A 24141-nucleotide genomic window follows, 5' to 3' on the forward strand; every position below is an offset into this window, starting at 1 on the left:
TAAAATATGGTAATAAATTGAAGAACAGGCTTGAAAGAGCCATGAAAGGTCAGCCTGCAAAGGCTGAGACACAGGAGAGAAGCCGTAAGTCACAAGAGATATCAAAAAAAAGAAAGATGAAGATCTGTGAAGGCAACAGGAGGCAAGAGAGGACACCGAGCACAGAGATGAGCACAGCCAGGAAGAGGCAGGAGCCAGAAAGGCTCCACTGTGGGGAGGGTGGGGCAGGACACAAGTGTCTGTGCCGGCCCTGCCCTCGGGAACAGCTGATGCTGGTGTGGGGGTGGCGTGCCAGTTCGCCTGAGTCTGGACGTCAGCACAGGCACCCTGAGGCAGCACAGCCACAGAGCGCTTGTGACTGTAGGATCTATTCTGGCCAAACTCTTGTGTTCCTGCCTCTCTCCCTCTCCTCTGAGCTTCCACAGGTTGGAGGTATATCACAGCCAATCTACACCTTTCCATTCAATTAGAGTCTTCCTCATGCTTGACTCGAGTTTGATTTCTCCACTTAGTTCTGGCTTATTAATGTAATGTAATGACAATGTGATGAACAGAATCAAGTTGATGTTATCGGCCAACCCCAAAGTCTCTTACACAGATGCACTGGATTCAATCATTTAGATTGCAGTCTATCCCTTCTCCCCCTACACTGTAAATTCAAAGTGCATGAAGACCATCGTTTAGTGTAATTACAGAACCAGTGGGTCTAGGCATCAAAGATTTTTGCTTCCTGTTCAATGTTGTGACCAATGGAAATGAGGTGGAGAGGGGCTGTGTGTGTCATATGGGGTAACGGGGATAGAGAAGCTCTTATAATACGAAAAATATGTTACTGATGACTGCAGAAGGGCCTGCAAGAATGATTTGGGTGATGGAAATGTCCTATATCGTAACAGTGGCAGTGGTTACCCAAGTGTATGCAGTTGTAAAAATTCAAGAGCATGTACCCTTAAAAGGGGTGCATTTTATTGTAGGTAAATTATACCTCAAGTTTGATTTTAAAGTATATGATCCAAGAGCAAATTATTCCATTTAGAGTAAATCAGCTCCATTAATTCTCTTCCTTCTCTCTTAGCTGCTCATATTGTAGCCACCTCACTGACTCTCATGGAACATATTTGAAAAATGGTAGACAAAATGCAAATGATATTCACATTAAGTCTGCTTTTTATAAGCTGTGATCATTCATTGGCCTAAAAGACTGTTTTAATAAATCTTGTCTGTGGTTAAGTTGACATCTGTAACTTATTCTCTGCTGACTTCAAATGCAGAAAAAGCAAAGATTAAAAAAAAGAGAGAGAGTCCAATCATTGGGTAAAGTACCAGTAAATCAAATTCATAAAAACAGTAGAAAATGACAATGAAGAAGAAAATACAAGTGGAATCCTGTCAAAATGAGTATGCACTGATGCTGCTTTCTTAAAAGAGAAAGCCAGAAGCTTAAGGACTTTTTTTTTAAATAACAACATATAAACTTGGAAGAAAATGATACTAGCCTAGCAAATTTTTCATGGGCTTAGGTAACTGCCTTCTATAGAACTTCAAAGGTGGCTTGATTTTATCCCAGATAAATGTTTTAGAATTTTGAAAGGTAGATAAAAATCAAAGGAAACCAGTATGTCCCAAATGAAAAGGTAACAAGCTGTCCTAGGAGCCTGCATTAATTTTCTCTAATAGTTCTTAGTTTCATGCTTAGACATATCTTAGTCATGTTTAATCTTTAGATATCCTCTGCCCAAAAATTTACTTAGGTGATAAATAAATGATATTTCTATCAAGGCTAGCCACATATATCATCTAAAGCCCGACTATCTAAGAATAGTATTCAAATATGAAAAAAAAAATCAAAGGTGGGGAAGAATAAGACTTTTGTTGTATTTGATTCAAATCTCCTACAGACCATTTTAATGTCGAGTATTTCAATAATTATTGAGAGAAACTCAGAGTTCAGATGCAGAAATGATTCTCTAACCCTTACAAAATTTCACATAGCTCTTACTGAGTCAAAAGTTCCATTCTCTTTTTAGCATCAGGAAGGAAAAAAAATTATTACTAGTGACTCAAAACAAAGCAATTTAACTGTGCTTCATTAGTGGGATGTTTTCAGAGCATAGCACTAAAGATATTTGTGGTGCTAAATCTCGTTACTTATCCAGTAGCCTTATTAACAGGGTTGGTCTTTTTTTTTTTTTTTTTTTTACATAGCAATGAAAAGCAATAACAGGGTTGATCTTGACCTTGGTATATTACTTTAGACTTGTCTTTGTGGTGCTAGATGACATGTTACCTTTAGTTATAATTTTTAGATTAAGGAATAACCACATGGTCATCAAATTCAAAAGAAGTACAATATTGGTTTGTGTGATGGGTTAAGATTTCTCAAATAGGTAGAGGGTAGGACAAAAGTAAGGCTAAAATGGAAATTATTAATGTCAACTCATAAAAATGACATGTATGTGTTATTTTTTAACTCCATCTCCAAAATGGCTTAACATAGCAACTTCAGTACCCATGAGAAATGACCTGGTATACCCATTAGAATCTATTTCCAATGTTTTTTTCCCCTAAAAGGATTTAATATCTTGAAGCAGTGAGTATTCAAGATTATGGAACATATCTTTGCCAGTGAGCAAGGGTACTTTCTTAGGTTCTGAACTGCTTATAAAAAAAAAAAAAAAAAAAAAAACCATTGAAGACTTTTTTTCAAGTACAACGATCTCAGTATTAACAAACAAGGTGGGGTGAATAAATGGAGCGTCTCCTAGATCTGACCCAAACACAACACAGTGCTTGATAGCTTCAACATGGGTCAAGCACAGATTCACTTGACTGCATCTTCCCCATCATATAAAATTTTGAGAAATTTATCAAAAAGTATTTTTGTTCTTATCTTCATTAAGCATCTCACTACTGTGGCATCCTCCCTCTGCCTTATGGGTCTTATTATTGCATAAACAATAATAATGCACTAAGAAAAATAGCTAAACACTTAGTACTCACTACAAATACTCACAGTGCTTTATCTATTTCACGTGAAGTTGGAAATTAAGGCACAGTGAGGTTGAGCAGCTTCCCTGAGATCACACAACTAGTAAGTGCAGGTGCCAAGACAGGCACTGAGGGAGCCTGGGCTGCAGAGTCAGTGCTCCTAATGCTGCTTCATTACTTAGGGAGGGAAAACCCCAAACATTCCAGCAGGATCTAACTTGACTCAGTGGACTTTCTATACCCTGTTGGTACTAAGCACTTTCTCGGGGGAAAAGTAGTCTGAGGAGAAGAAAACTTTGGTGAAGGGAGATTTAAAAATAAAGCAAAACAAGGAAAATTTCAACGAGACAAAACTTTGATTTGGACTAAATGTTTAGCTGACCTTAGGGCTGTCAATTTTCAGACAGTGCTATTGCCTAGAGGCAGTATACAATTGCTGTGCTTTTGTATCCTCAAGAAATGGATTATTCATCTCAGTGGTATAAAATACTACGCACAGGAAAAGGAAAATACATCAAAATGTTAATGTATGATGAGCAAGTTTTATCTCTAATATCCTATGATTTCCAAAGGTTCAACAGTGAATGGGCATCACATTTATAATTAGAAAAAAAATTATATTAAAAGAAATTTAAGTTTTCACAAAGGGAAGGAAGGATATGTGCCTCTCACTTCCCCCGCATGAAGAAACCCCGAGCCATGCAAATGTTAGGGGTAAGTTCCTAAAAGGTCCCTCAGACGCTTGGATTAAAAATAATAATAATAAAAGTAGCACCATGTTGCTTGTTATTTTGTCATTTTAAAAATACTGTGAATAAAGGCCAGGTGCGGTGGCTCCACACCTATAAGGTTGCAGTGAGCTATGATGACTGTAACTGAGGCGACAGAATAAGACTCTGTCTCAAAAAAAAAAAAAAGTGCTGTGAATAAGGAAAGACAGAAAGAACCCATCTCATACTCAATCACTCAAAGATGGAAAACTAAACCTATCTAAGCCTTTCTGGAAGAATGCAAGTTCCAGGAGCCGAGACAGGAAATACTCCCACCACACAGACTGCTACTGGCCACAACTTCCTACAATCTGCCCCCAGTCTTTTACTCCCCAAAGGAAAGACCTGCAGTGTGGGTTTTCTCATTTGCTCAGCTGGCTAGCCTGTGAGGCCTATGGCCCACACCACCTCCCCCCACCACCCTCTGCCCTGGTTTCTGAAACTACAAGGCTCAGCCGTAAGACTAGGATCTGCTGATGTTTGGTAACTGCTGTGAGATGTATCACAAGTAACTTGTTAATAAGGTGCTTATTAAATAAGTCTGTAAAGGCTTCATAAAGTCTATGAAGTCTTAATAAAGGGTTAATGAAGTCTGCAAATGGCTTACTTAAAAATATAAATAAAAACAAAATTCAAGTTATCCCCGTAGAATGCCGTTCTCACGTGACATCCATTCCAATGTACATTCTTGAACAGCATACTACAAATTGCCCACAACGCTGAGAAACCCTGGGGGAGTGACAAACTTAGAAGCATCATTTGACAAGTGTGCTGCAGAAGGGGGAAACAAACATTTGACAACTGCCACAAGAGCAAATGGAAGATGCAGCATCTTTCCTTTCTCTAAGCTCTTTCCCTTCCACCACTCTCTTTCCACGACAATAAGAGGAACATGTCCTAACTCACAGGAATGCCAACCAAGTCAGGTTGGTGTTATGTCCACCCATCAAGTCCGGGACCACACACCACCTCTGGGGCAGACATCAGCTCTGGCATTATAGGAAATGAAACATTCCTGACTTCATGACTTTGCCTAGGATAGAATTCTCTTCCACTAGTTATCTGCACAGAACTTGCCCCTGAGGCTGCTACACAGGTTGTCCAGTGAACGTTAAACATGTGAACTTTGTCAAAGAGTGGGTGACCTCTTGGCAGGATCAATCATTACTTACCTCATGTTGTGCTAAAGCTAAGCTATGGCCTCTGCTTGTCAGCCCAAGGCAGTGGTGGTGGAAGTTGTAAGGTCTAAAGCTACATTACCCAAAAAGCCACACAACAGCACAGGACCTATGATTATGTAATAATGTAATGCAGAAATTAGAGGTCTCACAGGGCCCAGACTGGAATTAGTAGAACCACAAGAGATGTGACAGACACAGCCTGAAGACCAAATACAAACGCTCCATACACAGACTCACATACCTAGGTACAGCTCTTGTAAAGGTTACACTCACACCTTTTATTATACCCAATCATAAAACATCTAGAACGTACCTACTATGTAAAGGCTTGTGCTAGTTGCTAGGAGAAAGAAATAGGGAAGAAACAGAAGATAAGTAAGACAAGGGGCTCTGCCCTCAAGGAGTGTACAGTCTTGAAGGAATTTGCTCAGATTCTTCATGGACATGGAATTGGTCATTGTCTTAATTCAGGGCAAGAGGTTTTGACCACAGGGATAGAAGGATATCATGATGCTCAAGTGAATGTATATAAGGCTTTTAAATGACTATAAGCTAGATCTGCTCAGGACTCCTACCTGAACCTATCACCTCCATCCCTAGAAAGAATTCAGGAAATAATAGGCTTAGGGAGAAGTAGTTCCCTGTCTCTAACACCCATGGCCAGGGATATCCAGGATCCAAATGTTTAGGTCAAAGACCAAATTAAAATTACTTCAAGGCTAGGTGCAGTGGCTCATGCCTGTAATCTTAGCACTTTGGGAGGCTGAGGCAGGAGCATTGCTTGAGGTCAGGCATTCAAGACCAACCTGAGCAACACAGTGAGACCTCGTCTCTATAAAAATATACAAAAATAGCCAGGCATGATGGGGCATGCCTATTGTTAGCTACTCTGGAGGCTGAGGCAGGAGGATCATTTGAGCCCAGGAGTTCAAGGCTGCAGTGAGCTATGATCATACCATCGCACTCCAGCCTGGGTGACAGAGTAAGACCCTGTCTCAAAAACAACTAAATTAATAAAATAGAATGAAAGAAAGAAAGAAAACACCTGGTAATTGAAGCAAGCAAATTGCTGGAAGCATGTAAGTGATCTGAAATCTATTTACTTTCACACCGTCATTGGATCTCCTCTCTCAGCATCCTGACATAAAAATGTTCCTATGCACTCAGTGTTGCACCTGGATGATACATTCTGACAGACGCTGATACATGCTGATTAATAGCTGTCTAATCACTAAGGCTGATTAGCCATGTAAAAGGCTTTCTTTTTCCAATTTAAAATTGAAGATGATCTAATGAACACCTCAGATACCGCAAAACATTCCAGCTGCAGAATGGGGCACGTGCACTCTGGCCTTGTCTCTCCTATCTCAGCCTGCTGCTGTCTCTAATCACTAAAAGGGCTCTGGGGACTGGCTGGGAAGTCAAGGTCATCAAGCCAAAGCCTATCCATGTCCCTAATCCCTCCTCCTCCTCCTATGTCCTGGCTTCCACTTCTTGTCCCACCTCCCCTTCATGTTCTTTGCTTCCAGGGGTGGATGGAGGCACAGCAGCAGCTAACTCCAAGAGCTCCGCTGAGAGAAGGGAGAGGCTAATGGGAGAACCACATGCCTCTACTTTCCTCACTTACAAAGCCACAGGGCCTGAGTGGGGCCAAGATGCTTTACATGCAGAGGGGAAAAAGAAAAAAGCAAAACACACACTTCATTCATGTAAATGCACAAAATACTCGGCACATTGAAACTTTTCATTATCTTTAGTTTCTGTGTACTTACACTTTAGAAATACACTTTTGTGTGTTTCTGTACGCAAAAACTAAATTGAATAAACTGATCAAAACCTGTTCTAAGAAGGCAAGGTATGGTGGCTCATGCCTGTAATCCTAGTACTTTGGGAGGCTGAGGTGGGAGGATTCCTTGAGGCCAGGAGTTCCAGACCAGCCTGAGCAACATAGTGAGACCCTGTCTCTATAAAAAATAGAAAAAGATTAGATGGGTATGGTAGCACATGCCTGTAGTTCCAGCTACTTCAGAGGCTGAAGTGCTTGAGGCCAGGAGTTTGAGTTTGCAGTGAGCTCTGATGATGCCATTGTACTCTAGCCTGGGCAACAGACTAAGACGCTGTCTCCACCCCCGACCCACTGCTGGAAAAAAAAAGCCATTCTAAGAGAACATGCATCTTTCTCTTATTTAACACATTGACTGCCATGCTAGAAAAAAAAACTGTTTTTCCTTGGGGCCACAGTGTTTTACTATGAAAATAGAATAAAATCTTCAAAAGCAAAATGATACTTTCTAATTTAATGAAAAATTTGCTATTTTTTATTGTTTCCTGTGCATGAGTCACATGCAACTTGAAAAATAGTTCATACAGCTCCCAAGGTGAAGAGACATGTGGGTTACATATGCTTCATCAGGCACCAGGCTCAAAACCAGTGTGAATTACATACAACTCACATGGCAGTTAATGTGTTAAAAAAAAAAAAAAAAGCACAAATATGCATACCTTTAGGTTTGCATGGTATATTTTTTGAAAATTTTTTATGAAAATAACCAATAAATTCAAAGGAAACTAGAAAATTTCTACAAGATATCCTAAATATATTTTCCAAATTTTAGCAGGTTACGAATGCCAAAACCCAAAAGAGTTCCAAAAAAATAAATAAATAATAGTTCTGGGATCAAATATATGCACTTATGGGATGCCAGAGAACCAGATATACAAGAAAAAGATTCACCTATTCTGAATTTTAACAGGGAGGCCCTCAGTCCATCTTCTCCAATATGGTAAACATTGGAACAAGAGTCACCAGCATGGGTCTGGGGAAAATAAAGTCAGATGTCTCAGGAAGGAAAAAAAAAAGTACAGAAACTTAATATTATGGAACACAATGTTTCAGTAGCTTCAGCTGATCATTTCCTCAGAAATCAATTTATGACTTTGTAGTACTGGCAGTCTATGAATCCTTTATGCTAACTAAAGCTAACCATATATTCAATTAATAGAAATATAATTAAGCACAACAAACATTTAGTGAGAAACCTACTGTGTCTAAGCAAAGGACCAGGCCCCAATAACTAGAACACAGAGCAGGAGATATCACAACTGGAGATACAGCCCCATCCCTAAAACCAGGGACAGATCTCCCAACAAGCCCTCTCGTTAAGCAGATAATAGACAATGGGTCAATTCCAGGACAGGCTATTTGCACTCAGGTGGTTCTCTCAGATCTTATTCCATGGCTGGGCTTCCAGTCCCCATTCTTCATGCACATACTTTTTATAACACATCAAATTTTTGTCAGGAATATTTACTTCTTACAGGTATTCACATATAATTTCTAAATATAAATTCTTTTATTTATTTATTTATTTATTTTTTTTGAGACGAGAGCCTCACTCTGTTGCCCGGGCTAGAGTGCCATGGCGTCAGCCTAGCTCACAGCAACTTCAAACTCCTGGGCTCAAGCAATCCTGCTGCCTCAGCCTCCCAAGTAGCTGGGACTACAGGCATGCGCCACCATGCCCGGCTAATTTTTTATATATATATTTTTAGTTGTCCAGCTAATGGACATAAATTCTTTACCCAAATGAATAACTGCCAAGAACCAGAGACAAGTGAACACCTGTTATAAGGAATTTCCTCTGCAAATGCATTGCATCTATCTCAGCAAAGCAGTGTTCCTGTGCACTTGTTAGTTGAGATGTGTGAAGTGCTTGATTTGACATTCTAAAGAGAGACTTTAAAATGCATACTGCTGCATTAAATATCAAAAGTAATCACAAAATCTTAAGACTTAAGCACAAAAATTTTTGAGACTTTCTTTTTTTTTCATTGCTCTTTTTAGGTGCTAAAAAGCGATTTCTTTTCTTAAGCCTGCAATAAATAACAAGCAATATGAGAAACAAAACTCAAGTCAACAAGTTTTAAGTGTCCCACAGTAATAAAAATAATAAAACTGTCAACACTTAGTGTGCTCTATGTGCCAAACACTGTGCTTAATCTTCACAACTCCAGAAGGTCTGTACTTTTATTATTCCCACTTTACAGAAGAGAAAAACCAAAGCACAGAGGGTTAAAAGGGACTTGTCCAACATTTCACAACTAGTAAGTGATGGAGTCAGACTCAAACACAAGTAGTTTGCCTCCAAAGTCCACGTTCTTGGCCGCTACAACACTCTGCCACAACATTTGATGGCATTTTACAAAACTAGCTATTTATACTCAACTGCTGTCTATAAAAACATTGCAAGAGGCAAACAGGTTTTTCTTCATCCGGGGAGAAAGCTGTGGCTCAGATACAAGGTAATTTACAATACTTTAAAAATGTTTAATTTTATTTAGGTTAACTTTTAAAAAGATTGCTGAGGTTATTTCGATATATCGAAACACAAAAACAAAGACATAGTCTACCATGCAATCCACTATACACACAAATAATGAGAATTTTTGGTCAATTTTTAAGGGAAAAAATATGTTAATGATTTATAGTATGCATTGGCTTGAAGGTCCAAAAGAGTCTAAGCAGCTCAAAACTCTAACAATTAAATACTATTAGACATCACAGATACCAGGGACATCCACCTGTACTTCACAGTCCAAAGGACTTTTGCAATTCCCAGAAAAGGAGAAAATTAACATGGTGAAGTTTTTACAAAATTAAATTTATCCAAGGTTTAAATTCAGAGTTTATATCTGTCCTCCTATTCTGTTAAGCTGTCCTTTATTTTATTAAATGAGGTGGTCAAAATACAGTGGTATGTTTGTTGCATTGTGATTACTTGGTATATTTAAAAATAGCTGGAAACTTTCAGTTCATCCAAATTTTTATTTCTACTTTTTTTTTAATCCTCAAGTTTGGCAACCAATGAGCAAGGATAGCTACAAGTCACTCTTGGGGGTGGGGGATGACTAGTTAAATAATAACCTGGCTAGAGAACCTTAAAAAGCCCTTTATGATTGCAGTAGACCAGCAATTTTAGAAAATTATTTCCACTGCATAATTCAACATAAAAATGTATACTAAGCTGTCATCCTTGAAAAAGGAATACTATTCTACTATTCCAGGAATACTTTAAGTTTTCGAAAACTTAAAGTGACATTACCATGCCTATGTTACCTATTTGTACTGTAAGTATAACTCTAGATAAAAAAAAAAAAAAATCAGATGTTTAAAACTAGATAAGGCTGATCAAATTTAATACCATTATCTTGACAAACCTTCCCTACCATCACACTCTTCCTTCTTTACTCAAAACATTATCCTTGATACGAGTAATTTTAAAGACCTGTCTTAACTCAATAATGTAATCATTCCCTGTTACACAATTTTTATAGTAAATACTAATCTTTAACTATATAAATGGAAGTAGTTAAGGATAGAAAGCAAAAAGTCAAAACAAAGAAAAACCCTATTCCATTTTAAAACCTTACAATTTACAGAGTTCCAATTATAACTGTAAGTGCAGCTATAAATCTTTACACATTCTCTCTTTAGCTGGGATAACAGATAGAGGGGAGCAAAAAGCATCAATTCTGAGGACATATTTTATTAAACACCAGAAGAGAACTCAAGTATGTTTAAAGGCTTGTTAATCTGTTCAACAAACTACATGTGGGTTTACTATACCTGGCCCTTCCAAAATCTGAGATAAATCCACTCAACACTTGCAGCAGAACACCTGTGTGGTTCATCAATCCCTTGCCCTGATTATCCTCTGAGGCTCCCAGCTTGAGACACATGAATATTTGTGGTCTTTCATGGTCTAGGGAGTGTCTCCTCAAGACAACACAAAGAACCAACAGCAAAGGGTAAAACTTCCCTTTCCTCAGAGGCTTCCTTCCTGTTCCCTGTCTTTTAAAAAAACAAGGCTCCAGACTTCTCCTAAGGGAACTGCAAACAGATGCTTCCCTCATGCCTCTTCTAACGGCAGCAACGCTTGTCACACCTACAGACCAGACTCTGAAGGGCCCCACAGAATCAATAACTCCACTCTGCTTTCGAAAGAAAGGGGAAGAGGGCACACTAAGCAGAGTTTGTCCCACAGTGGAAGACAGGAAATACTGGGCATTAACTGGAGTATAGCAGGGTTGTATCAGAACCCTCAGAAATAAAACCAGATGCCCAAGGAAGTCCTAAGCTAATAGCTCTGGAAATGTCATTCTGCCACCCCCATACATGCATGCTTGTTGTATAAAACAGCTGTGAGCCTGCAAGAACAGCTTCAAATTACTGGTTCCCACAAAGAATACAACTGTACAAGATGAAAACTAACAGAAAGGTCCAAATAAGATGATTTTTATAATGTCCTGTAGGCACACACGAATGCTATTGTGCTAGCTGAGGAAGAGGGCACACAGAATGTCTGCAAGAAACCCAGGCTCCTCAGCTAGCTGATAACGACTTCAGGTATCTGGAGCCAGGGGCTGTCTCATTTCATTTGACACCTTCCATCTTCACATCAGCTACTGCAGGCAAGCCGAGCCTCCCAAGAACAGTGACCTTGTTCTCCCTAGTTCTTCTAACACTCTGACAAGAAGTAAATTAAAATGCAACCCATTTCAGCCCCTATCAACATTACCCATATATTCTATTTGACTCAACTTTGTATTTAAAGTACAACTGGGCTAAATACAAATGTTAGATAGAACTTGAAAAAACCCTACAGATTATCTAGTCCAGCCCTCAATTTTACAGATGAAGAAACTGAGCTGGGAAAGGATCAATGGCTAGCTGAAAGATCAATGCAGACCGAGTCAGTGGCAGAACCAGGTGGCACCCAGACTTCCCACCTGTTCACTAGGCCATGCTACTTCGCCACAGGCCAGCTCAGATCCTCCTCATTTGTCACGGTCTCCAGGGTTCCACGGTGACTGCCACATAGTTACAGGACCCGAAGCAGGAAGCTGAGGACCACAACACTCAAACCAGAAAGGTGAAAAAGAACTTGTGCTTCCCCACAAGTCAATTTCAGGTAAAGGGATAGGCAAGCACCCTGTACCTAGATAATTTAGGTAATTCCTTCCCCCTGGTCTGTAATTCAAGTAAAAACAAAGATGAGAGGCATTTTAGGTAAATACACCTGGCTAGAGAGTCCTTACGTTGTGAAACTGTGCTTAAAACCTGGCTTATTAAACTAGACCAGTGGTTTTCAACCTTGGCTACAAATGAGAATCAACTGCCAACCACGTGCATTAACCGTCTTCCTTAGACATTCAGCCTGGCTGAGCCTACAGATGGCTACACTCCCAGACACTGTGGAGCAGAAAAAAGGCTTTGGACAGTTTGTCCCTGTCCAAATTCCTGACCTACAGAATCCATGGACATAATAAAAATGGTTGTTTTAGACCACTAAGGTTTGGAGTGATTTGTTAGGCAACAATAGTAACTGGCACATCAGGGAAGCTTTAAAAAAAAAAAAAAAAATTGCAATGTCCAAGGTGCACCACAGCCCAATTACGCCAGAATCTTTGGGAATGGGACCCAGGCATCTATTTTTAAAGCACCCCAGATGATTCTAATGTGCAGCCAAGTTGAGAATTACTGTCTAAACCTGCACCGTTCAATACAGTAGCCACTTGGCACATGTAACTGTTCAAATTTAAACGAATAAGGCTGGGCGAGGTGGCTCCCGCCTGTAACCCTAGCACTCTGGGAGGCTGAGACAGGAGGATCTCTTGAGCTCAGGAATTTGAAACCAGCCTGAGCAAGAGCAAGATCCTATCTCTACAAAAAAATAGAAAAAGTAGCTGGGGTGGTGGTGTGTGCCTATAATCCCAGCTGCCCGGGAGGCTGAGGCAGGGGAATCACTTGAGCCCAGGAGTTTGAGCTACAGTGAGCTATGATGACGTTACTGTACTCTAGCCAGGGCAAAAGAGCGAGACTCTGTCTCCAAAAACTAAATAAGTAAACTAATGAAAATTAAATAAAACTTTAAATTCAATTCCTCAGCCACACTAGCCACATTAGGCAGTGCTAGTCTAGACTAGCAGTTCTCAAAGCTTGTTCCTAGGCCACCCATATCAGTATCAAATTCTCAAGCCCCTCAAACCTACTGAATCAGAACATGTCAGGATGGGGCTCTCCAGGTAATTCTGATGCACACTTGAATTTTGGTCTTGTTAGTGTTCATACAAAATCACTTCTTCCATGTTCTCTCTCATACTTAAATATGAAAATCATCAATTTTTAGCTTCATTATAATGCAAGAAAATAGTTCATGTTGTCATACAATTTCAAAGATGTGTTTTTGTGCTGGCATACTTTTAGAAGACATGCCTTACAATTAGTAAGCAAAGGACTCTAAAAAGTTTTAAGATGCTCTGTTATTTATAATCACTAAAAAAAAAAAACTATACAGTCTAAAACTATAGAAATGGTTAAAGATTATGAAATTCAACAGACTATATTCAATCATTAAAATGATCATCGGAAAACTATGTAGTGCGACAAAATATAAATGAAGAAAAGTAAAACACAATTTTTTTTTTTTGGTGACAGGGTCTCACTCTGTCTCCTAGGCTAAAGTACAATGGAACAATCATAACTCACTGCAGCGCCCAACTTCTGGACTCAAAAGATCCTCCTACCTCAGCCTCCCAAGTAGCTGGGACAGAACACAGAATTTTAACTGCAAATATTTGTATGACATGGGCAAGGGCAAAATGAAGGTAGAGGAAAAATAAGAATAACTGACCTCTTAGGCTTGGTAGGACAATGATTCTCCCCTGTCCCATTTTTGGTTTTGCCCTGCTTCTTATAAAGTTACCTATGCAGAAACATGTTAGACAGTGTCTACCAAAGCAACTTTTTAAAAGGTACAACTGTCCTTTCACATGAAAATTCCACTAGAAGGACAATTTGGTAAAATAGTTCTAATACTTTATCAATGATTCACTGAATTGTTAATCTGATAGCAAAATGAAATTAATATGAAACCAATCAAATGAGGGGCCTTGGACTGGTGAAATCTCAGATCTTAGCCCTGAGGGTATGGGGGGGATTCTCCTCTTTACTTTTCCTTTTGAATCTTAGATCTACAATCAAATATATAAGAATTACATATCTGCACAAATAAATTTTTTTTTTTTTTTTGAGACAGAGTCTCGCTTTGTTGCCCAGGCTAGAGTGAGTGCCGTGGTGTCAGCCTAGCTCACAGCAACCTCAATCTCCTGGGCTCAAGGGATCCTCCTGCCTCAGCCTACTGAGTAGCTGGGAATACAGGCATGTGCCACCATGCCCAGCTAATTTTTTCTATATCTATTAGTTGGCCAATTAATTTCTTTCTATTTATAGTAGAGACAGGGTCTCGTTCTTGTTCAGGATGGTTTCAAACTCCTGATCTCAAGCAATGCACCCACCTCGGTCTCCCAGAGTGTCTACCCAGTTGTTGAGTGGCAAAATGCCAAATAAATGAATTTCCAAGGAGAAATATCTTCTTTCATTTGCAAGTCTAAATTTCCAGAAAAATTTTGTAGTTTTCTCTGAAAAGATAGCTCCTAGATCTCACATAAATCAATTCTTGATTGTTTTAATACATGTTTTCATATAAATTTTAGCATAACTTCTTTTATTGATAGCTCTGTTGTTAGTAAATTTAATTTATATTTTTTCAAGGTACAAAGTAATCTTTCTGTGTTTCTGTATGTTTTATTGATTTCTATGCTATTCTGTTTCCTTTGCAGGTAATGTTCTAAAAACTCCTTTAATTCTATTTAAACACCTTCTCTGCTCTTGCTCCAAGGAATATTTGAGAAAGGATAACTTTCCTTTGAGAAAGGATTACTGTGAAAAGCTTTAATGTCTTGAAGATGCCTACTATTTGAGGGAAACTTGTTCCCGTAAATTTTCTTTAAAATTGAGTATAGGCCAGGTGTGATTTTGCTGAATATTTGAAATAATTAAAGTTTTCCACTTATCTCTAACTAGATTTTGCCACAAGAAGCTGAGTTAAGTGGTAGGATGATAAACTAGGCATTTTGGTATTATCCTGAAAAGATATAAGAATACGGAATTTTCCCCCAGCCCAATAGGCACATATCTTTTAAATGAAAGGGAATAAAACAATTTGTTAACTGAAATTTTTACAACGGTGATGCAAAAAATATGATTTAAATTTTTTTCCAGCTTTTTGTCCTAACCACAACTAATTATCTTTGGGAACATGAGTAATTAAGAGTTGTCTACAGCAGCTACCTCAGTGTTAGCATTTATCTATGCTCTTATGAAAAAGAAAATTATTGCTTTTACTTTTATTATTGGAAGTTAAATAGAAAAGGGATTTGACTGCCAGAAGCCTTTAATAATAACTGCAGAGATAATCTACAAATACTTTCTATATGCTGAGCATTCTTGAATCTGAGCATTGAGAAAACAAAGATAAATCACATATGGAGAAACCCCAGAATTTAGCTGGGATACAGCTATATCTGAGAAATATACTTAATATAAAAGAAACAAAAACCAATAAACAAAACAATGCACTTTAGGGGAAAAAAGCGGACTATATAAAGAAAGCTATCATTAATGTCTTCAGACAAACAGAAAAGATGCCACAACCAAGAAACATTAATAAGATACTATTAAAAAAAACATACACAAAGGCCAAAAATTAGTTCTTGAACATTAAAAATATGATAGCAGAAAATAAAAATTAATACACTAACTGCTATGTGAGTTGTATTTAACTCACGCTAGTTTTGAGCCTAGAGCCTTGTGAAGCATATGTAACTCACGTCACTTCACCTTGGAAGCCATGAGAGCTATTTTTCAAGTTGCACATAATTCATGCACAGAAAACAATAAAAATAACAAAATTTTCATTAAATTAGAAAAGATCATTTTGTTTTCTGAGTTTTTATTCTATTTTTGTAATAAAACATCATGGCCCCAATGAAAAAAATCTTTTTCTAGTGTAGCAGTCAACGTGTTAAACATAGGGCTGAAAGAGACAGTGGAAGAAGTCTCCCAAAAGGTAGGAAAAGAGATGAAAGATAGAAGGGAAAAATAAAACCATCAGAAGACCAGTTCAGGGAACCCCATGTCCAAATAAGTGTTCCAGAAAAAAACAGAGAAAATAAAAAAGAAGAATTACTAATGAACTAATTCAAGAATTTTGTTCAGAATTGAAAGACACGAGTTTCCAGGTCAAAAAGGCCCGCTATTGTAACCCACAAAAATTGAAAAAAGGCCGGGCGCTGTGGCTCACGCCTGTAATCCTAGCTCTTGGGAGGCCGAGGCGGGCGGATTGCTCAAGGTCAGGAGTTCAAAACCAGCCTGAGCAAGAGCGAGACCCCGTCTCTACTATAAATAGAAACAAATTAATTGGCCAACTGATATATATATATAAAAATTAGCCGGGCATGGTGGCGCATGCCTGTAGTCCCAGCTACTCGGGAGGCTGAGGCAGGAGGATCGCTTGAGCCCAGGAGTTTGAGGTTGCTGTGAGCTAGGCTGACGCCACGGCACTCACTCTAGCCTGGACAACAAAGTGAGACTCTGTCTCAAAAAAAAAAAAAAAAAAAAAAAAAAAAAAAAAAATTGAAAAAAAAAAAAAAAGAAGAATATTCTATAAGATTCCAGAGAGGAAAAAACTAGATCACATCCAAAAAATTAGAAATCGAAATAACTTCTCAACAGAAGCAGTGGAAGATAAATGACATTGGAACAAGGTCTTTAAAGCAGAATTTGATACCCATCCAAACTATCAATGAGGTAAGTGGGTAGAATGAAGAAATTTTTCATAGATTAAGAAAACTTTACTTCCTAAACATGCTTTCCGAGGAAGCCACTGAAGGATGTGCTCTACAAAATGGAGGCAGGAAACCAAGAAAAAAGAAAAAGAGAAAAATAGGAGATTCCCCACACACAAGAGGAATCTCCTGTACGAAGGTGCAGATAAAACCCCAAGAAGAGAGCCTCACCAAGCACAGAGGGCTACCAGTTCATAAGAGAACATGTTAGAAGGGTCATGGAGAAATGTTTCTAAGATGATGAAATTCAGAGAGTATCTGATGTGCTCGCTTCTGCAGCACATATGCTAAAATTGGAACAATAACTGAGAAAATCAGCATGACCCTGTGGCAAGGATGACAAGCAAATTCGTGAAGCATTTCATTTAAAGAGAGAGAGGGAGAGAGAGAATGAGGACTTAATATATTTGAAAGTCTTTAAAGGAGATTTAGCCAAGGGGAAGAGAGTTTGAATACTGGATTAATAATGATATATACATAAAAAAGAAGCAAATTCAAGGAAAAAAGGGAAAAAATTGTTAACTCCAGGAAAAACAAAGCTTTATATTTGAAATATTTAAAAAACAAGACTAAAAGTAAATATAATGCAATGTAGTTTAGAGTGATGATTTTACAACTATTTTGATGACAGTCCACAGTTAAAAATACAAAGAATTCATTGACTAGTACGTGGTTCAATGTAACAGTGTTCTATTCATTTAAATAATAAACATTAAATATTGGTCCAGCCAAAATTACTATACAACTATACTGGGAAAATGGGGGAGGGAGAGAATTTGGGGATGGAGTGGGAATAGTAGAAGGAGAACAAAGAGCAAATAAAAAACTAAGCACTACCAGCATGTTATTTAGAAATATGGAGGGAAATTCCAAAAGAATGAACTAAAACCACTGAAAGTAGTTGCCTCTGGGGAAAGAAATGAAGAAGAGGACTTTTTTTAGCATGGCCTTTATAAATTATAGAACTACTTTACACTTTAAATTATGTACACTGGTTTAAAAAAAAAAAGAGAGCCCAAGCTCTTGCCCAGTAAACCTGTGTTTTTCAAATTATATGACTCATTCATTACTGGGTTGTTGTGAAATCAATTAGTAAATCACAACCATAATTTTTTTAATGAATTCAAACAGAAAGGCATAAAAAATAAGAGATAAGTTGTACATAGTTAAGAGTGTTTTTTCATGAACCTTTATAATACTCATACCCCCACATACAGGTTCATAATATAAAATGTATTTTTAACTGTGGACTGTCATCAAATAATTGTAAAATCACCACTCTAAACTACATTGCATTACAATTACTCTTAGTCTTGTTTTTTAAATATTTCAATGTGCCTGTATTTCAAACAAATTGAAAATGTTGACAGCTAATGAAAATAATCCATTATAATGCTCTTTATAATTCCACTAATAACATGCCTGAAGAACGGTTACTCTTGTATTAGTGAAACCTAAATATTCTTTCCTTTCTTACAATTAACTCTGTAATATAGCCAGAGAGACAAGTAGCAACACAGAAAACAGAATTCAAAGTCCCACAACTGATTTTATAATGTGGAATATTACTGCTTCTTAGATGATCTTTTTTATTTTGTGTGACTTTCAATAATATTTAAATTTGTGATCTAGAGAGACACTTGAGCCACAGGAACCATCCTAAAAGCCTGGAATGGCAGAAGAAGGCTGCTTGGGAAAAAAAAAAAACTTGTCATATACATAGGTTGAGTATCCTTTATCCAAAATGCTTGGGACCAGAAGCATTTCTGATTTCGGATTCTTTTCGGATTTTGGAATATCTGCATTATACACTTACTGACTGAGTGTCCCTAATCCAAAAATCCAAAATCCAAAATGCTCATTGGAACATCATGTCATTGCTCAAAAAGTTTGGATTTCAGCACATTTTGCATTTCAGATGTTTGGATTAGGTACACTCAACCTATAGTGCATAAACTAGAAAACATAAATGCAATTGACCAAGAAGAAACTTTCTTCCGCTGACTCTCCCTCATATACTTTGCAAGGTACACTGTTCACCTTTGCAGTACGTAAAAATTAGGCAGGAAGCTAAAAACTCTGATGTTCTTTTTCTAAGAGCCCATTATTTAGGCCAACATTTTCTTTTCACTCAACTAGGTTAGATACACACTTTATTTTGGATTCATACCTTATAATTCACTCACATAAAATAATCAAAAACAAAAACCTCTCTAGATAGCCAGTTCTATTATACTCTTTTCATGATAAAGCTTCACTGTCTAAAAGTCATAAGGATCAGATCCATAAGCCAACTACCTATATTTTAAACACCACCACTAGCATTCATACTGAATGTAAAAAAGAAGGAATGCGTCTTAATATACTGATATTGAACGATACCAAATATATTTGTTAAAAAACATATAAATAAGATATACTCGTGCATGTGTGAGAAAAACTGCACACATATATCTTAAAATGCATGAGAAATAAATGACTATGGTTCCCCTTTTTCAGAGAGCTGAGGGGATGGGTAGAGTAAGGGTGTCAGCAGGGGTGAGAGGAAGACTTTTCACTGCACGTCTCACCTATTTTGGTAAATTAGGCATTCTCATTCTACCCCCTCTTCCCCAGACCCCACCCCCTAAGAAATGCCTTGCTTCTGAATCCCACTCCACCTCCCACACTCACAGACGTACAACCACCCAGAAGCAATTCATGCCAGGTATGCTTTCCCTTTCACTGACTAAGGACTTTCTCCTAATCTTGCTTGCAAACATGAACCTACACTCTTCAGCATTCACAAGACCACACAAAAGCCACCTGACTTTAAAAGCTGCCAGGACCCTGGGTGGTAAACACAGCCCCTCCTCAGTGCTCCCATTACAGCAAACAGTTGCTGTGGGCCCTTGCTGTGTGCCAGGCCCTGTGGAGAGCATGGAGCACAAAGGGAAGCAGGATGAGGTACCTGCCTTCAGGGAGCTCACAGCCTCAAGGAGGAGACAGAAGAGGAAAGAAAATTTCCAAATAATATGATACTTGTAAGGGCAAAAGTATACAACAACGTAATTTAACACATTGTATTTTAACTGTTTTTTCCTTTCTCTTCCCACATCTCTCAAAGATGAAAGCCTCTGGCATAGGCACTGGATCCAGAGTTATCTTTAGATGCCCTGTTCCAAGCATGGTACTCGCATGATCTGAACTTCATAAATGTCTCCTGGATAGCAATGCAATGGTATTAACATTTTCAGAAACAAAATTCACATATGTCTTAATGTCTCAGAACAGTGATCAGTATATACGTCAACTATTAACCTGGACCTATGCAATGTATTACAGTCCTAGAATTTTAGCACCAAAATAATTTTTACCTCAGAAGTCCTCTGATCATTTTGTCCTCACCATGCAGTCTTGGCTTTGATTCCATAACTGGGGAAAAGCATGAAAGCTGAGCCTGTTTCTTTTCCTGGAAGTTAATGTACTCTCACTTGTTTTTACTCATTAGACTGAAAACTTTCACCCAGTAACTTTGAATTTCTACTCATGGTTCATTTATTGGTAATTTCTCACAACTTTTAGAAAAATGTCAATTCTCAATTTGACACAGATTTGCCAATATTTATTTATTTAAGGACCTCTTACACTTCAATCCTTGGACCTCGAGATATGAAAAATAATATTCTCCAAATTCTACTCACTCACCTTTGCCCTGCCCTGAGCTCTATCCAAAAACAAATGATAGAAATGAGTTGCAAACATAGCATGAAGCATTGTTGCAATTAATCAACCTAGAGCCCAAGGGAAGAATTGTTTCTATTTTTAAATGCACTGCTGCTTTAAGGGAAAACTGTAGAGAAATATGAAACCAAGCTGCATAATGGAAATCAGAATACATTTGGTGTCTTCACCCTTGCAAAAAACAGTAATCCTAATCTATAAGTAGCACTGCTGTGTTGATTTTTTTCAGCTTGTCTATAAACTAAATGACCGGTACTCAGGTAGAATCCCACAGAAAGGGCTCAACCACCACTCAAAGAATCAAAAGCACAGAACAAGCGAGCACCTTTATTTCAATGCTATTTTTACAGCACCAGATAAGGGACTATTCAATAAGCAAGCAGATGGACAAATCCCAAAATCACCCCACAAAATTTACTTAAAAGATCCTGATTCATAAGTAACATGGGAGCCCTATAAATGATCAACTGATTACTTAGCATTTGGAACCAACTGTCCACAGTTATATTCTAGCCAAATTCCACAAAATCAAATCTGTTTCCCTGCACAAATGACAACACTTGATTTCATTAAATAGTAGCTAACAGTAGCACTCCTTTTAGTGAAGAGTGACAAGGAGCAGGTGCCAAACCAGCAAGGACGACAGAAGCAGCAGCTACATGTAAGAGAAGCTATAATATTCTACCTGTTTCCTAGACTGCTTTGAAGAATCTGACCCAACAGAATTTTTTTTTCTAAAACAATATAACAATATCCAGTTTGGGAAAAAAAAAAACTTTGGTGATGAGGGCATCTAATTTAATCTGTAAATACTTTAATTTGCTTAATGAGTTTACTTATCAGCATGAAATATATTATCTACACTGCTATAAATGTATCTAAAAATACTACCCAAGGATACATCCATATAATTTGGCTATTGAATATCACCCTAAGAATCTGAAGAGGTAGCAGAATGTTTGCAAACTGAATGAAAACTGCTAGGCTCAACACGAAAAGCAAACCATTCCCAATCTTACCTCCTCATAATTTCTTCCTCAAAATTGTGCAAAATTGTGCCTGACTACCATCATGGTTATAGAATGGAGGCAGGTGCTCCCTTTAGCCATAAAGTAACAAACCCTACTTCTCTCCTCAGTGAAATTCTCTGAAGAATAAAATTCACCAGACTGTAGCTCATCAATCAACAGGTGACTTTTAGAAACACAAACTCATACTCATTTCCAAGAAAAATTACTTTTGTAAAATCTCCCAGTTTTTCTTTGATATTTTTTATAAGCTACTGCATTACTTATTGAATGAATTCCAACTGATTTCTTCTCAGGGGCTTACAGAAAAATGCCAAATATTCTAATTATTTTAGGGCATTTTCCCATACTGCTGCATGGAACAGAGCAGAATTAATAAGGATCCAACAGTTACCACTTTTCAAATGCAAATATGTTGCCATCTAGTAAATGCAGCCCCCTTTTAAACATCCCCCCAGTTGTCTATACAGTTCAGGTCACTACTTTTGTTTCCTTGAAAATCAAAATTCGCGCATTACATTCAGGCATTATCTCGATCAAGCACCACCAACAACAAAAAAATAGATTTTAAATGGTCCAGCCCGAGCCTGCCTCGTTGGTACATGAACTGTTTTGCTTTATTCTCCACCCCCCCCCCCCACCATTTAACACACCAAGTCCCCAAACGATTCTGCCAAAGGAAACAAACTGTGTAGTGGTGGAAAAAAATCCCAGGCACTGGGTTCCACGAACAATCAAGGCCTTGGGCTGGTCACTTGCCCGCCTCGGGCCTCAGTTTTCCTGTCTGTAAAATGTGGCCGCTGGACTCATCATCTGGCCCTCTCACTCTCTGGGGGCCTCACAGCCCGCCGGGGCAGGCTCGGGACAGGGCGCCGCGACAGCGCAGCAGAGCAGAAGGCACGGCGCGGAGGGGGAGGCGCGCAGGGAGGAGAGGAACTTGGACTTGCAACAGCTTCGAACGGGAGCGTGCGATAAACTTGAAGCCGTCCTCCCAACAATAGGGAAGAGCTCTCCCGTTTTCCCGGCTCAAACTTGCAGGACCCTGCGAGGCTGGATCCTCCTGCCCGCCCACTGCGAACCCGCCTTACCTTTCTCCCTGTTTGGTGTTAGCAGGAGGAGGGTGCAGGACCGTTTGATTCCCTTCCATCTCCACCACGCACTTGGTGTTGAGCTCCAGCTCTGAAAGCACAGAGGAGAGCGAACGCTGCAAACTCGGGCGCCCGCGCCGCCAGGGCTCCGTCCCGCGGGGCGGCCGAGCCGGGAGCCGGCGCCGCGGCCAGGACGGGCGCTGCCTCCGCCGCGTCCTCGGGCCCCGCCGCGCTCCCGCCGCCCCGGCCCGGCCCGGCCGCCCCGCAGTTCCCAAAGTCGCCCCCGCCCTCGGCCCGAGCAGAAACAGAAACGAGCGGAAAGCTCCTCACCTCGTCGGTTCATGGGCCGGACCCGGACGGCAACTTTTACCTTGGTATCCGACATGTTGGCTGCGCTCGCCGGGCCGCTCGCGGCGCCCGCTCGGCCCGAGGCGGCCCCTCACGCGCCGCGCCGCCGCCGCCACAGCCGCGCGCCCCGCGAGCGCGGCCGCCGCCGCTCCGCCGTGTGCTCCGAGAGGCAGCGCCGAGGCGCGCGGGCCATCCCGGGGGAGCGCGACGCGGGGCACTGCCGCGGCCCGGGGAGGGGCGGGCGCGCGGGGCGGGGCGCGGCGGCGGCGGCGGCGGCGGCGGCGGGCGGGGAGGAGGCCGCCTCGGGCCCAGGCGCCGCTCTAGCCGCGCCGGCCCAGCCGAGCGCGCAGCGCCGCGGCCCCTCGCGGCCGCCGGGGTCCCGGCCGCGCCGCCATCTTCCGCGCCCCGCCCGCCCGCCGGGGTCGCCGCGGCTCTGTGAGGCCCGGCGCGGGCGCGCGCGGCGCTCAGGGGCCGCCGGAGTCCCGGGCGGGACGCGTTGTCCCCCGGGGGCGCCTCCCGAGCCGAGCCGAGCCGAGCCGGCGCCCGCGCGGACCCCCGGGACGCGGCCTGGAGCTGCAGTCGCCTTCGGGGGCCGCTGTCACCCGCAGACCCGGAGCCCTTGGGCGGAGGGAAGGGCCCCGACTCGCCGTGCCAGGTGGGCAGGCCTTCCCCACGGAATTAAATGCGCCTCAACCGAAATCCCGGCGCGCCGCCTCCCTCTGCCCCACACGGAGCTCGCAGCCGCGTTTTAAGATCTTTGTGGTGAACCGAGACCAGACATTCATCTGTGAACCTGCCACCGAAACAGTGTGTGTGTTTGTAAACAGTGCTCCCCCTTCCTTCCCCTTCCTCTCCTGCCGTGGGAGAGATGTCGAGCGGGCTGGGAGGGTCATTAACTCTTACATAAGAATTTAATGGCAATGAATCCTGCCATCCTGCCAGATGCAGACCTCGCCGCCAGGGCGGAACTGCGCGGATCTGGTTTATTCTGTTTGGTTCAACAAGTGCTCAGGGGGCGCTCGCCGGGTGCCGGGCATTTTGAGGCATCCAGAAGTCCAGAGTGTGGAGTTTAGATCCTGGAATCTTTCCATGTTGCTTCAGTGTAGGAATCCACTTGTTGGGAGTTGTGTCGAGGTCCCGCCGTGTGCAAGGTGCTGTGAGGACACCCACGAACGTGGATAGTGTTGTGCACGGCACTCCAGAGGCGCACGCGAAGGTGGGAGAAGTGACGTGGACACACACGTTGTGCTAGACGGTGGGTGGCAGG

At 40.6% G+C, this 24141-nt stretch overlaps 1 protein-coding gene and 1 non-coding gene across 2 annotated transcripts in view; one reads left to right on the forward strand and one right to left on the reverse strand.

Annotated features, from left to right (window-relative positions):
* The window catches only part of KIF13A (kinesin family member 13A), a 198487-nt gene extending 175420 nt beyond the window's left edge, over positions 1 to 23067 (reverse strand). The window contains 2 exon segments of the mRNA XM_020280123.2: positions 22527 to 22617; positions 22857 to 23067. Of these exon segments, the coding sequence (XP_020135712.2) occupies positions 22527 to 22617; positions 22857 to 22911 (146 nt within the window). The 5' untranslated portion in view covers positions 22912 to 23067.
* On the forward strand, positions 16951 to 17058 carry LOC142876782 (U6 spliceosomal RNA). The gene has a single exon (XR_012923600.1). It is a non-coding gene; the product is annotated as a U6 spliceosomal RNA (small nuclear RNA).
* Positions 23068 to 24141: the final 1074 nt, after the last annotated feature.

This window comes from Microcebus murinus, chromosome 15, assembly GCF_040939455.1.
Source record: "Microcebus murinus isolate Inina chromosome 15, M.murinus_Inina_mat1.0, whole genome shotgun sequence".
NCBI classification, from domain to species: Eukaryota; Metazoa; Chordata; class Mammalia; order Primates; family Cheirogaleidae; genus Microcebus; species Microcebus murinus.